The sequence below is a fragment of the Lontra canadensis genome, unplaced genomic scaffold (genome assembly GCF_010015895.1).
Source record: "Lontra canadensis isolate GAN:19392208 unplaced genomic scaffold, GSC_riverotter_1.0 scaffold48, whole genome shotgun sequence".
In the NCBI taxonomy this organism is placed as follows: domain Eukaryota; kingdom Metazoa; phylum Chordata; class Mammalia; order Carnivora; family Mustelidae; genus Lontra; species Lontra canadensis.
The window spans coordinates 13,399,345-13,413,755 of NW_022631042.1; the positions used below are offsets into that span (position 1 = coordinate 13,399,345).

At 39.8% G+C, this 14,411-nt stretch overlaps 1 protein-coding gene across 1 annotated transcript in view; it reads left to right on the plus strand.

Moving 5' to 3' along the window:
* Positions 1-422: 422 nt before the first annotated feature.
* Positions 423-14,411, plus strand: part of DLD (dihydrolipoamide dehydrogenase) — a 29,830-nt gene continuing 15,841 nt past the window's right edge. Inside the window, exons 1-6 of the mRNA XM_032873389.1 lie at positions 423-559; positions 2,448-2,526; positions 11,327-11,406; positions 11,898-11,966; positions 12,534-12,603; positions 14,035-14,135. Of these exons, the coding sequence (XP_032729280.1) occupies positions 521-559; positions 2,448-2,526; positions 11,327-11,406; positions 11,898-11,966; positions 12,534-12,603; positions 14,035-14,135 (438 nt within the window). The 5' untranslated portion in view covers positions 423-520. The remainder of the gene's footprint in view (positions 560-2,447; positions 2,527-11,326; positions 11,407-11,897; positions 11,967-12,533; positions 12,604-14,034; positions 14,136-14,411) is intronic.

The following is a 14,411-nucleotide window of genomic DNA, read 5'->3' on the forward strand; positions in this document are numbered from 1 at the left end:
GAGAGGTTAGTTATAAAACAGTCATCTTTCCTCTGCGCGACCTCGGGGGTATTAACCTCTCAGGGCCTCATCCAATTAACTGTAATGCTCCTAATCCTTCATGTGGTTGCTGCGAAGGCGATGCCTGGAAAATGCTGAGATTCCTCAGTTTAGCACAACCTAGAACCTCTCAATCCTCACTTTCTGCGGCGTGCATGAAGCAAACGATAGTCTTGTTTATTTATCTCGTCCTCCAAGTATAACATCGCATTTCAACTCCCCACATTTCCATACCACCGGCAAAATGGTACCGCAATCCCGCGCTGCCAGAAAGCACTACGCTTCTTACGACAGCGCACGACTCCGCGCCTGACAGGAACGCCTAGTCCCGTGGGCCCCGAGGGCGCGGACCAATCGCGCTGCTCCCGACCCATGACGTAAGCTGCGCCTGTGCATGCGCAGGGCGGGAAGACCTTGGCGAGGCGGCCGAGGAGCTTAGCGGACGGGGAAGCACTGGCGGAAAGGAAAGTTGAGAGGCAAGATGCAGAGCTGGAGTCGTGTGTACTGCTCCTTGGCCAAGGTGAGGGCCGAGCGAGTGGGGTTGTGCCAAGCCAGAGGCGCAGAAGGGCCCGCTGACGGGGTCCGGGAGGCGGCCTAACTGGTGGGGTCGAGAGAGGCGGGCAGAGTGGCCGGGACCACCCGCGGCCCCGCCCCTGAGCAGGCTCTGGCCCGGCGGCGGCCCGAGCGGGGACCCGTGCGGTGAAGCCGCCGCGCCCGTTGTGTGACGGCCCCAGTCCGCCCGCAAGCCTCGCGTCTGGGGCATGCGGGTCATGCACAGGCCGCTTTACCTTGGCAGAAGAAGTAGAAATCGCACTTGGCCCGGCTGCTCTTTTCATACTCGCTACCTTTTACTAATCCTAATCCGAGCCCCTGCGTGGCATTGGGCAGGTAACCTTGGGGCCACTCCTTGAAACACCCAGAGGCAGTCAGCCCTGACAGGTGGCCCTGGGAATTCCTCAAAGGCCTCCTCATTGTTTGCAGCTTTCAGCTAGTGTTCACTGCCTTCTCTCCTAGAGGCTTGCATTTTTAATCGCAGCTGCTTACCGTTAGGACAGCTTTCCCTCTTCGTCCACGTACCGAATACAGCCGGATTGTGTACATGCGGGATCGTGGCTGGGTACTGCATTGGTGGATACCTTAAAAGGTAGCATAGTAATCGGTCTCTTTGGTTCCTAACAGGAGTAATCTGTGCTGAGAGTTAGTGTAATCATACTTCTAGGCAGCGGCAGAACTGGGACTAGAAATTAGGACTGACGTTGCTCCTTTTTGGTTTGCTGTTCTGATCTCAGGTGCTTTGCGTTGCCTTGGAGGGGAGAGCATTGCTACATGAGTGAGGGTTTCATCACTGCCTCCCATAAGAGCTATTTGCATCGTTTCTTTGTGTTTCACTGTTCATAGAAAAGAGCGGACATTCATAGAGATTGTTGTGGGGATTATGATGCACTTTGTGGAATTGTAGTAGCTCTTGAATGTCAGTGCATTTTCCCAAGTGATCTTGTTAATTTTCTATTCCCAATTAACTGTTCAGGAGCATTTTTATAGATGGGGTCAGGTAGTTTGAGTTAGGAAACAATAATAACAAGTAGAGGATTGTAATGTAAAGATTATTGAGTACTTAAGTTAGAACTTTAAGAGCCCTTTTTAAAAAAAGGTATTTATTTGAGAGAGAGAGAGAGTGAGCCAGTGCACACGAGCCGGGGGTGGGGGAAGAGGCGGAGAAGTAGGCTCCCGGGTGAGCAGGGAGCCTGGTGTGGGGCTCTGTCCCAGGACCCTGAGATCATGACCTGAGCCAAAGGCAGACACTTAACCACCACCCAGGTGCCCCTAGAACTTTTAAGAGTCTTCATTGTGACATTAAAATCCCTGGCACCAAAAATTAGCCATGCTTTCTGAAAATGTAGTAACACTAATACCACTGAATAACGCTTTATTTGTTGGGCTTTAGCCTATATTGCTCTGAGATGGTTTATTGAATATTCATAATGAAAAGATAGTATGGGGAACTGGGGTTCTAAAGTTTAAGTAATTGTTGTGATGAAAGAGGAGAAATTGGGACGCCTGGGTGGCTCAGTTGGTTAAGCGGCTGCCTTCAACTCAGGTCATGATACCTGGGTCCTGGGCTTGAGTCCCCCATTGGGCTCCTTGCTTGGCGGGGAGCCTGCTTTTCCCTCTGCCTGCTGCTCTCCCTGTTTGTGCTCCCTTTCTCTCTCTCTCTCTCTAACAAAGAAATAAATAAAATCTTAAAAAGAGAGAAATTGATACGTAACCTCTGTGTAGCAATGGAAGATACATAAATAATAAGTGCTTGACATATTTGCTCCCAAGTCTTTACATTTTCATTGACCTTCAGGAGTTCTGTTTTGAATTCATATTCTACATAATACAACATTTTCCCCCCCTTTTTCCAGAGAGGCCATTTTAGTCGAATATCTCATGGCTTACAGGGAGTTTCTGCAGTGCCTCTGAGAACTTATGCAGATCAACCAAGTAAGTATTTAGTAAAACGGTTTTTTCTCAGATTAATTCATAGTTCCTTTGTGTTTAAATGTAAAAGTAAGTGAACGTTAGAACAACTAATAAGTAATCTGTCATAGAATTCATTTGTTCATGTGTTTATTCACTTAAATGTTTATTGAGCACCTACTGTGTCTAGGTAGTGAACTAGGCAAAGCCCTGCTTCTTTGGAACTGACAGTCTGCTGGTAAAAAAACAAACAATACTCAGGTAACAGGTAAATATTTTGGTTAGAGATTGAAAATAAAAGCAGGTAACTGGGAGTAAAAATGACTGTTTTAGATAGGGTGTCAGGGCTTTTCTAAGGAGATGACATCTGAGTGAAGAGAGGGAGTGAGGTTATTTTAGGAGAGGGAAACAGCAGTGAAAAGAGTCTGAGGTGAGAATTAGATTGTGAGGTTTAAGTCATTGCAGGAAGGCTGGTGTGGCTGGAGCAGAGACCCATAGGATGTGACAGCAGAGAGGTAAGGAGGGATCAGATCATGGAGGACTGTGGAAGTCAGGTGAAGGAGTTTGGATTTTACTCCCAGTGTAAAGGAAAAAACACTGAAGGGTTTTGAGCAGGGGAGTTATTTTTAATGTTTACATTTAAAAAAAAGTTGAAATTCTGTCCACTGTGTAAGAGTAAGTGTGTTGGTAGTTTGACACTGTTAGAATGGTGAGATGACTTTTTGACATCCCAATTGAAAATTCTGATGGGCTTGTCAAAAACATTATTTTAAAGATTGGAAGGATACACCCTGAAAGGAAACTATGGAATATGGGGAATATGGGTATTTTCTTCTTCTTTTTTTCTTTCTTTCTTTCTTTTTTTTTTTTTTAAGTATTTTTGAAGTTTCTATAAAGGACATATATTTTGTTTTTTAAAACAGAAAGTGAATGGGCTTGTAGTAAGGCATTTTGGCCTCCAGTACCAGTGCATATTAGTTATTTGAAGTCATCTGTTTTGACATTTACCTGAATCACCCATATAAGTAAAGTTGCATTAAAACTTTTTTTGTAGAAACCATGAGTTGGGGGGAAGTGTAACCATTAGTGTCCCTGCATTCTCTGAAATAATTTTATCCTGTACCTTAACTGCTGCCAGACTAGCATGATCTGAGATATTTTATTTCTGGAAGAAAGAGTAGTGGGAGGATTCCTGTCACCAATGATCAACAGTGAATGATTTACCTAGCTTTAGAAAGGGCAAGAAATCCTTTAAAAAGTACTAATTTGATGGTGGGGGAAAACGGTTGGACCCATTATACCTTTTTTAAAAAATGGTGTTTTTTAAAAATATTTTTAAAAATAATTTAAAATTTAAAAAAATTTTTTAAACATTATGAAACATTTAAAAAAATGTTTCATATTTGTTTACAAAGGAATTTTTAAAAAAGATTTTATTTATTTATTTGAGAGCGAGTGATCGAGTGGGAGGAAGGGGGAGAGAGAGTCTGAAGCAGACTCTGCACTGAGTGTAGAGCCCAACATGGGGTGGATCCCATGACTGTGAGATCGTGACCTGAGTTGAAACCAAGAGTCTCCAGGCCTAGCTGACTGAGCCATCCAGCCTCCCCACCATTATACCCTTTGTTCCTTTTTTTTTCCTTACAGTTTTATTGGGGTATGCTTGGCATATATCAGTTGTCTTTGTTAAATGGGAATAGTACTTTTTCTTAAGCAACAGGAGAAATGTTAGATTTTTGTTTCCAGAGCAGGTAATTAAAGACGTTGTGGCTAATTCTTCACCTTTGGAGTTAATCAACAACGATTTATTCAGTGCCTTCTATTTGGTAGTCTTTGAGCAGGATCTTAGATTTTGGAATGAGGGTAACCGAGTACTTGTGAATCAAATTGTGTAGTGATTCCTTGACATTGAATAAATTATAAATCCCTTAGTACTCACATTAATACAGTGTGTGAAGTCTTTGGTTGCGTGAAGTAACACGCATTGTGTGTTCATGTTTGTATTTATCTGAGGCATTTATTTATTATTTTATTTATTGATTTATTTATTTTTTAAAAGATTTTATTTATTTATTTATTTGAGAGACAGACAGTGAGAGAGAGCATGAGTGAGGAGAAGGTCAGAGGGAGAGGCAGACTCCCCATGGAGCTGGGACTCCGGGATCATGACCTGAGCCGAAGGCAGTCGTCCAACCAACTGAGCCACCCGGGCATCCCTATTTATTATTTTAAAGATTTTATTTATTTTGGAGAATCGAGAGAGAGAGAGCCAGCACTCAAGCACATGTGTGGGAGAGGGATGAGCAGACTCTGAGCTCCGGTGTGGAGCTGAATTCGGGGCTTGAGCTCATGACCCTGAGATAATGACCTGAGCCGAAACCAAGAGTCAGACACTTAACTGAAACTAAGAGTCAAAACTTAACCTCAGGTGCCCCTGAGGCGTTTATTTAACAGCTGTCTTTCCCCCAAGGATTTACACTTAGTTAGGGCGGGGACTGTGATTGTTTAGCACCTGGAGTGGTACAGTAGGTACTCAGTACATATTTATTAAATAAATATGAGAAATGGGACCGTGTCTGGTTTAGTTGTTGCTTTATCAGAATCACCCATTGTGGCATCTGGTATGAAGTAAATCCCCAGCAACAGCTACACTAATAGTAACTGATTCCCTGAGCGCTTACTCTGTCTCAGGCAGTCTTTAATCCTTGTTGCCATCTGACAAGATATGTGCTGCTGTTTTCCCCATTTTATATGTGGAGGTGCTGAGTCAAGATAGGTCCCAGCTGGGAAGTGACAGAACTGGGAAAGTTCCTCGACTCTAGAACCTCCATCTTAGTCTCTGTTCTGTTTGGTCCGCTTCCAGGGAGTACTGGTTGAGCAGACCAGCTTGAGAAGTTCCAAGTTTATTATATATAATACAGTCCTGTTAAAACTTCTGGAAGGGGGCACCTGAGTGGCTCAGTTGGTTAAGCATCTGCCTTCGTCTCATGTCATGATCCCAGGGTCCAGGATTGAGTCCAGAACTGGGCTTCTTGCTGAGCGGGGAGCCTGCTTCCCCTGCACCCCCCAACACACTGTGCTCTTTCTTGTGCACTCTTGCTCATGCTCTCTCTCTCAAATAAATAAATACAGTCTTAAAAAAAATCTGGAAGATGTTCAAATATCTATATGAATGAAGTTCCTCAAAATTTAAAGATTAATGTGTATTATTGATAGGACCTTCCATTTCATGACAGGAATGAACTCCTAGTCCTTAAGACACTCACATTTGCTACAGTCATTCATTCTTTAGTTCCAACAAATAGAGAATATGTAATATGCACTATGTGCTAGTTATTGGGCTGGTTGCTGGGATATAGCAGTGAATGAGTCAGACAAGATGCAGCTTTTATAGAGTTTATAGTCCATTTGGGGAAGACAAACATCCAGTAAGCAGTTGTGGTAATGACTCCACAGGCTAAGCATAGGGAGCTATGAAATCTGTATGTGGATTGTGAATGGTCACAGAGTTCTCTACTAAGGAAATGATGTTGATATCTGAAACAGGTTGAGGTGGGGGTGGGTCTGGGAAGAGGTGTTCCAGGTAGAAGGAACAGCATGTGGGAGTATTTCGATGTGAGAAGGAGCATAGTGTCTTTGAGGAGCTTGGAAAGGGCCAGTGTGCCTAATATTTGTTGAAGATGGGTTGATGACCTCTGCAGATAATGAAAGACCCTAACTCTCTTTTAAGGGCAGTTGGAAGCCATTGGAATGGTTTAAGCAGAAGCATGATAGTGGTTTGTTTTTAAAGTCATTCTGGGTGCAGATTAGCGTTTTTATTGTAATGGTTTTTCTTCTCTCTCATTAGACTATGAGAACCAGGGCTGTGTTTTTTATAGATATCCCTAGACCTTAGGGTAGTGTCTGATGTGAAATGCATGCTGTCAGCATTTATTTCTAGGTAGATGGAACAGAATGCACATAGGTAGACCAGTGTAATTCTGTGGGTATAAGCTAACAGTAATTCATTGTTGCTGAAGCTTAAACTGAGTAGTATTGGTGCATGAGCAGAGTGTGGTGGGCGATGAGGCTAAAGAAGAGGTTTGGATGCTGTATTTAGGAGCTGGAATTTTATCCAACAAGAGAGGGGGAAACCTTCCTTAGCACCTGGCACAGTTGCTGGTGCTCAATAAATGTTTGTTGACTGAGAAAGAAAGGGAAACCAATGAAGGTGGAGAGGGTAGTATCTGAGTCAGACTTTAGTGAAAGATAACAATGGGTTAGCAGTGTGTAGGGTGACAGATTGGAGGCTGTGAGATTGGGAGGTGGATCTGGGAAGGGAAGAAACATTTATTGAGTGTCTCATGTGCACCTGCCCTCCTCCCAGGGTCTTGACAGACATTATGTCTGACCTCACGACGGTGGGATGTAGGTATTACTATCACTTATTCCTATGTTACATCAAAGTCAGAGAGATTAAATAATTTCCCGAGGATTTAGGAAGAGGTAGAAGCCCATATTTGAACTCGAGTTTTTCTTTTTTTTTAAACTTTATATTCTTTTTGTCTTTAAATATATTTCTCCTTCGTAATGGGTTGGGGAGGTTGTAGAGTTATCATCAGAAAGTAGAGTATTAGAATTCAGGATTTTAGAAGCTGAGGAGCGGTTTTGGGTGATGATAAGTATAGGGCGTGGAAGGGTCACTAAAATAGATTGGAGATTAAGGTCATTGATAATTTAAAAACAGAACCCTCACCCCAACGATAAATAAATCTTACCAAGTAGTTCTTAAACTCATGTTGTGAATGTGGTAATTAATGATTACTGCCTTATGATACCTCTTTTCTTACTCCTTTTTTTTATTTGTAAAAATAAACTTGATTTATCTATATTTTGATATGTGCCTGTTTTCCCTAACTATAATATCAGTTTATTGAAGGCAGTGATTTCCCATTATGATAATGAAGGAGCTTCTTGGAGTTCCTGATGGCCCTGGAGAGGTTATGGGATCATCCTAGTGTCTTGGATGGCATTAGAACAGAAAGGTATTGGAGCAAAGGCTTCTGAATAGAAGGAACCTGCTTTGAAACCTGGCTACATTACTAGATGGGCAGCCTAATGCAGGTTATTTAGTTACTCTTAGCCTTATTTTCTCCCTGTGAAATAGAGGTATAATAATTGTGTCATGGAGACATAAGGAGGCTTAAATAAGACAACAGGAAACATTTAGTTCACTGCCTGATACAGGGTAAATTACCGATATGGTAGATACTGTCTCAGACTGACTTGTCAGTATACATCTTGCAACTGGTTGATGACGGTAATTGATTTGTAACTTGACACCTTGACTTCAGTGGTAGCCTTGATAACATGGTGTGCTTATTTTCCTCACAATGATACCGTAAGTAATATTAGTAGAATACTTTCTCCTGCTTTTTCTCCTTCAGTTCATTTCATGGCATTAACTGCTATGTCTGTTGAAGTTAGTCACCCCTGACTGTACCCCATTATTTTTTAAAGTATGGACCTGATAGCTTTCTCCAGTTAGTTCACTGCCTCTTAAAATACGAATTGCTATCCAGCTATCTTCTGCCATATTTCTAACTTAGTCATCTTTCTCTCATAATACCAATTTGTATATCCTGTTCAGTTTCTCTTTTCCATTCTGAAAGGCTAAGGCTAATTTTGTAAAACTTTCCATCAAATATTCCTTGATCTGTTTCACTGAACAATTGGTCTATATCTTGATTTTTAAAACTGTATGTGAAAACCAAACCGACAAATGCTTTTTGACAAGGGTATGGTGCGTCAGACTATTGTGTTGTAAACTTTACTTGCATGCAGCTTTTGGTACAAGTGAGAGCCAGCTGGTTGGTTTTTCTAACATTTTATTGTGAAAAATTGCAAACATTTAGACAAGTTGTAAGAATTTTTCAGTGAACACTCAGATTCTTCCACTAACATTTTACTGTACTTAAATTATCACAGATCTGTTCTTTCATTTACCTATCAGTTCACCTTTTTTGATACATTTCCAAGTATATTAAGATATTCCCTAAATACTGGCTTGCTTTTGAATGTTTGTCACAGAATCACACCCTCCCATATTCTCCGCTGACCCATCTGTAGATAAAGACTTTACATTTCCCCTTCTCTTTTTTTGTGCTCCATAGCACGTTAGTGGTATTCTGATGGAATGGTGCATACAGTATCTTCAGTGAGAGCTGACTAGTTCTGAATTTCTTGTATTTTGTATACTTAAGAAAAAAAATCTAAGATTACATTGGGAAATGAAACTCAACTTTTTTGGGCTTTTCTCTATTTAAATTTACTCAGTAAACATATTTTAATCAGAAAAGATGTTAAAAATTCAACAAAAAAACCCTGTTTTTGTAGCTTGTGTTTCATTACTGTGCATTAAAAATTAGGACCCAAATTAAGGGATGCTGTTTAGGCCATCATTTTGTTCAAAATTTGAAGATAGATATACGTTTTCTTATGTACTTAATTCTGAACATGAATCAGGGAACCAAGCAGTATAGTCAAAGAGCAAAAATGGATCAGTGAAAATGGAAGCAATAGTTTTTTCATGTATTGGACTGACTGTATATTTTTTTTCATGTACTGAGTAATCCTAATTATCATCCGATATAACCAAGAAGAATCAGTCCTTTTATTTATTCAGTAGGAAGGATTCTTAGATTTTGTCAGTTGGATAACTTCTTAGTTATCTTCCATAGCTGAGGTTCTGTCATTCTTTTCAGGCCAGGAAAGGTTTTTTGATGATACTAGCACTCCCATGCCTGGGGGAGTGGTGTTTTGTTGGAGAGGGGTTGGCCAGAAATTAAAATTTGGCATCTTCATAGTTCAGAATATAGCTACCATATAGCAAATACTAAGTTATTTATATATGATGTTTTATTCTGTGTTACGATCCTATGGAGGAGGTTTTTTTGTGGTCTTTATTTTGTGTAGACAGGGGAGCCGAAGGTAAAGCGGGTTAAACTATTCTCAGATCGGATAGCTGGTGATTATAAACTTGATTAGTGCTCTCAGGGTTTTCGTTTATGTTAGTTTAAATTTGAGAATAGAATCCTGTTGAATAATGGAATGATCACTGCAAGACAAAAAGCTTAATTTTGTCTCTGTGACCCACTTGCTAGGTGACCTTGGGCAAGTTAAATGACCTCTCTGAACCTAGCATTTTTTATCTGTGAAATGTCAGTTATAAGGTTTTTTTCCTCCTAGGAAGTTCTGAGAATCAAAAAGGGTGTAATAGATGTGAAAATGTGTTATATACTGCAGTGCTTGGGGTTGTAAGGATAGTTTGGGAGGGTGGGGAGAAGGAAGGGAGACTCTCTCCTAAGTCTTATAAGTGATTGTAGCTTTATTTGAAGTTGGCTCGGGAACAGTGGGAATAATTGGACTTTTCCAATAGTGTTACAATTATTACATTCCTAAGGTTGCTGATACAAAGTTGGTTTGTTTTTTTTTTTTTTAAATTTTGTATTTTTATGGGGTGCCTGGGTGGCTCAGTGGGTTAAGCCTCTGCCTTTGGCTCGGGTCATGATCTCAGGGTCCTGGGATTGAGCCCCACATCGGGCTCTCTGCTCAGCAGGAAACATGCTTCCTTCTCTCTTTCTCTCTGCCTCTCTGCCTACGTGTGATCTCTCTCTCTGTCAAATAAATAAATAAAATCTCAAAAAAAAATTTTTTGTATTTTTATATGACAAATGTCCAGAATAGTTCATTTAATGTTGTGGTTAGCCTGTTACCATAAACTATACAAAATTTATTAGCGTTCAAATGAAGTTCAAAACATGTTTGCCATCCAGTACAGGGAAGCTGGTTTTTCTCTTTCTCAGAAGTACCTGAAGGGGGTGTAATCAGTCTTAAAGTTATTGGCACTACTAAGGTATTATGCAAATAATTGTCTTATTTAATCCTAACATTAAATAAATCATTTAAGGCAATGTTATTGTTCCTTTATGACAGGAAAATTAAGTTCCTTGGTCACACAACTAATAAATGGAAGAGCTGAGATTTGAAGCCAAGTTATGTCAGATTCCAAGGCTCTTTTCCTAGGTCAAGTGTCTGCCTTCAGCTCAGGTCATGATTTTAGGGTCCTGGGATCTAGTCCCACATTGGGCTCCTTGCTCAATGGGGAGCCTGCTTCTCCTTCTTCTGATCCCCCGGCTTGTGCTCTCTCTATCACAAATAAATAAAATCTTTAAACACACACACACACACACACACACACACACACACACACGCAAAAAAAAAACAAAGCTCTTTCCCTCCCACAGATAATGTCTTTCAGTGTCACTAAAAACCTGTCTTATTTTTAAGTAAAACAGTGTGGAATTTAGGAAGGTCAGTGGATTCGGTGGATGTAGAACTCAGATGTGGGGTGCTGGGGTGGCTTAGTCTGTTGAGGGCCCGACTTTTGGTTTTGGCTCAGGTCATGGTTGTGGGATCAATCCTTGTGTCAGGCTGTGCTCTCAGCAGAGAATCTGCTGGAGATTGTCTCTCCCTTTGCCCCTCCCTCCACTCGCACGCATGTGTGTGCACTCTTTCAAATAAATAAATTCTTAAATTAAAAAAAGTTGTATTCCATATGTCATAATGAACAAATAGAAAATGAAGTTTAAAAATCTGTGCCATTTTCAGTTACATCACAGAACGTCAGGTGCCTACGAGTGAAAAAGTACTGTGAAGAAAATGTTCGTTATTTTGTACTTTCTCGGAGGTTTAAAATAGCAGGTTTTTTGATTGTTTTTTTAATGCACTGTTTTTGGTCAGTATTAAGGAATTTACTGTTTATATCAATTTGCTTTTATTATAGTTGATGCTGATGTGACAGTGATAGGTTCTGGTCCTGGAGGATATGTCGCTGCTATCAAAGCTGCCCAGTTGGGCTTCAAGGTAAGGTTTAGACTAAATGAGGTATTGATACATTTTTATTGGAGAAGAGTTGATCATATTCATAGAATACTTTGCACATAAATAGTAATGGTAAATTTTTGTTTATTCTATAAATTAAATATAGGCCTGAGATGAATGAAGAATGTTACTCAGTTGCGGTGCTCTCATGAAATAGTGAGGTCCATTATTCCCTTCTCCTCCCGATACTTTGTACATTTGGCTTCTAATTCTGCTTTGGAAGCTACAGTGATAGGATTAAGGGCATGTGTTTGATAATGTTAGGCAAAAATGTCTCTGAGCACAATTCATTTTTGGGTGAGCCTGCATTTAGCATTATTTCTGAAATGATATATTTTAAAGGAGTCTATTTCATCCTTACAAACAGCTTCAGTAACTTGTTCTGTAGAAGAATTAAGACAGATGTATGGGAATTTTATGAATTGAGCCACTGCAGGTTATAAGTAGTTAAATAATGTTTTCTTTGGTTGTAGACAGTCTGCGTTGAGAAAAATGAGACGCTTGGGGGAACGTGCTTGAATGTTGGTTGTATTCCTTCTAAGGTAAGCATGTGTTTTGTACAGTACAGAGGTGTTTTTCCTTAGCCACTGATTAGAAGGATGTATTAGGACTAGAACATTAGGATAATAGTTATTAGAAAATAGGCAACCATGGTTGATAATAAAAAATGTGTTTTCCTTGGTAGAGCTTAAACAGTGCTGTCACCAGTCTGCCATACATTCCTGAAATTGCGTCTCTGTCTTCAAATCCCCAGCCTTTCCATTCAAACAGGCTGTGGTGCTCCGTTTTTTCTCTTCAGCTTTCCTTTACCAGTGAAACAGACAGTAGGTAGTAAATTCTTCCCTTAGGGGTTTTATGTATGCCTTTTTCACCTGCCACCCTGAAGAGTGTACTTCTTTGATTTTAAAGGAAGTGAAGATGTTTTGTTTTTCATTCCTGCTTATTTAGCGTTTTTTACGTCTTTATTATTGGGCTTACGTTAATAATACAAGAACAGAAACTGAGTTGTCGCAGTCCTTGTATTATTCCATGTAGAGAATGTCATTTCTTAATTGCTTTTTGATTGTATATAGTCTTATTGTCAACATTTGATCATTTTATCTATTTAGGCTTTATTAAATAACTCTCATTATTATCATATGGCCCATGGAAAAGATTTTGCATCTAGGGGAATTGAAAGTAAGTATACCTTTCATATTCAGCAATTTACCAGCCATATTTGACTTGACTCTTTTGGCTACAGCTTTATGTGTATCTAATGAATGTGTAACATATGTTTTGTTGAGGAAAGAGTAAAAGAAGATCTTTAAAAATGTAGAGAGATTTACTTAAGAGGGCTTAAGTCCAGATTTTTACTATGACATCTTCTGTTCCTTTGAAAACTTTGGTGTGAAGTCTGCTCTGTGTGTGTGTGTTTGTGTGTGTGTGTGTGTGTGTGTAGTCAGTTTTAATTTCCCTGAAACCTGGAGATCTTGGGGTGGGGAGTTGGCATGGGATTCCTGAAGGCTATGGGCAGAGAAAGAAGGAAGGTAGGTTGGTCTACCTAAGTTGTTGGTAGTGGGAAGAACAAAGGAGCGGTGGGGTGTATGTAGCACAGTGTAAAAGGAGGACATTCCATTTTAATTTTGTATGGCTTATCTCTTGCCATTCTTTTTGGGCTGTTTTTATTTCATCCTTTCTTACCAATTGTTGACAGATATATCCAGAAGGGTTGGGGTTTTAGGGAGAGCTTAAACATATCAGGAGATGGGGATAGGTAATTATTTTTCTTCATTTGTTTGTAGCAGTAGGTTTCTGAAAGAATGGGCTGTAGTAGGCTATCCAGTGGGTATGAAGGGGATACGTACACACTAAAGCAAATAGATCAAAGTAGATGAAAGGTAGAGTCAAAGCCTACTTTCCTTTGGAAAGAAGGAAGAAAGAGGAGACAGGGTTAGTCAAGAGGACCCGCAAGGTAGGCATAGCTTCCTGTTGTAGCTCTTTGGCCTCAGGTCAGTCCAGGCTCTCAGAGTCTGTGTTTCCTCATCTCTGCGGTTTGTGTTGGTTGCATGTGCTGATTGCTGAGCTATCCCTCTTCTGAAGTTGTGTTGAGTTGAGCAGCTTTATCTTCTTACACTCTTGCTTCAGAATTCTAAGTTAAATGAGTGATTAAATCCAGTTTATTAAACTCTTTTATATTAAGTTTTTATATTTAACGTTTTCAGTTGAGTGTTTTTTTTAGTTTTTGTTTCATGAAATTATTGTTTCTTTTTACTTATAATTTCAGATGATGTTTTACTTTGCTGTTTCTATTTAAATCTCATCTAGACCTGTCATCATAAGTTGTTAGAATATTTTGCTACAGTAGTGGGATATAATGTTTATTTTGGACTGAATTTTTCCCAAAGGTGGACTTTCTGCAGTGTTTGACAGGTTCTATTTATTGAGAGATGTTGCTCTTAGTCTTTTTGCAAGCTACAATTATTTATTAGTTACTGTACTTAGAAGTTTTAATACTGCCTTTTATCCAGTTCTGTAAACATTAGGCTGAAGTTTTCTGTGATTAGTGAAAAATACCCTATTGCTTCAAGAATTTAGCTAAGGACTAAAGATTTGTTTAACAAACTACAGTGTCTGAAGTTCGCTTGAATTTGGAGAAGATGATGGAGCAGAAGAGTACAGCAGTAAAAGCTTTAACTGGTGGAATTGCCCACTTATTCAAACAGAATAAGGTCAGTGGTTTAACGTGCAGATATCTGCTTTATTTTACATATACATTAAGCATTAATCTCATAGAGCAGTTCTGTTAGAACTTGGCTGCTGATTTTTTTTTGTTTGTTTTTTGGAGGGTTTTTTGCTGGGGGTATTTATTTAATTTAAAATTGTATGCTAACCTGAAATAGATTTCTCTGACGTATAGAACAAATTTTTGCTGCTCCATGTGTAGCCTTACTAAGTGAGGAAGCATTTTGTATTGGATGTGTTACTTAATAGAGTACTTTTTTCCT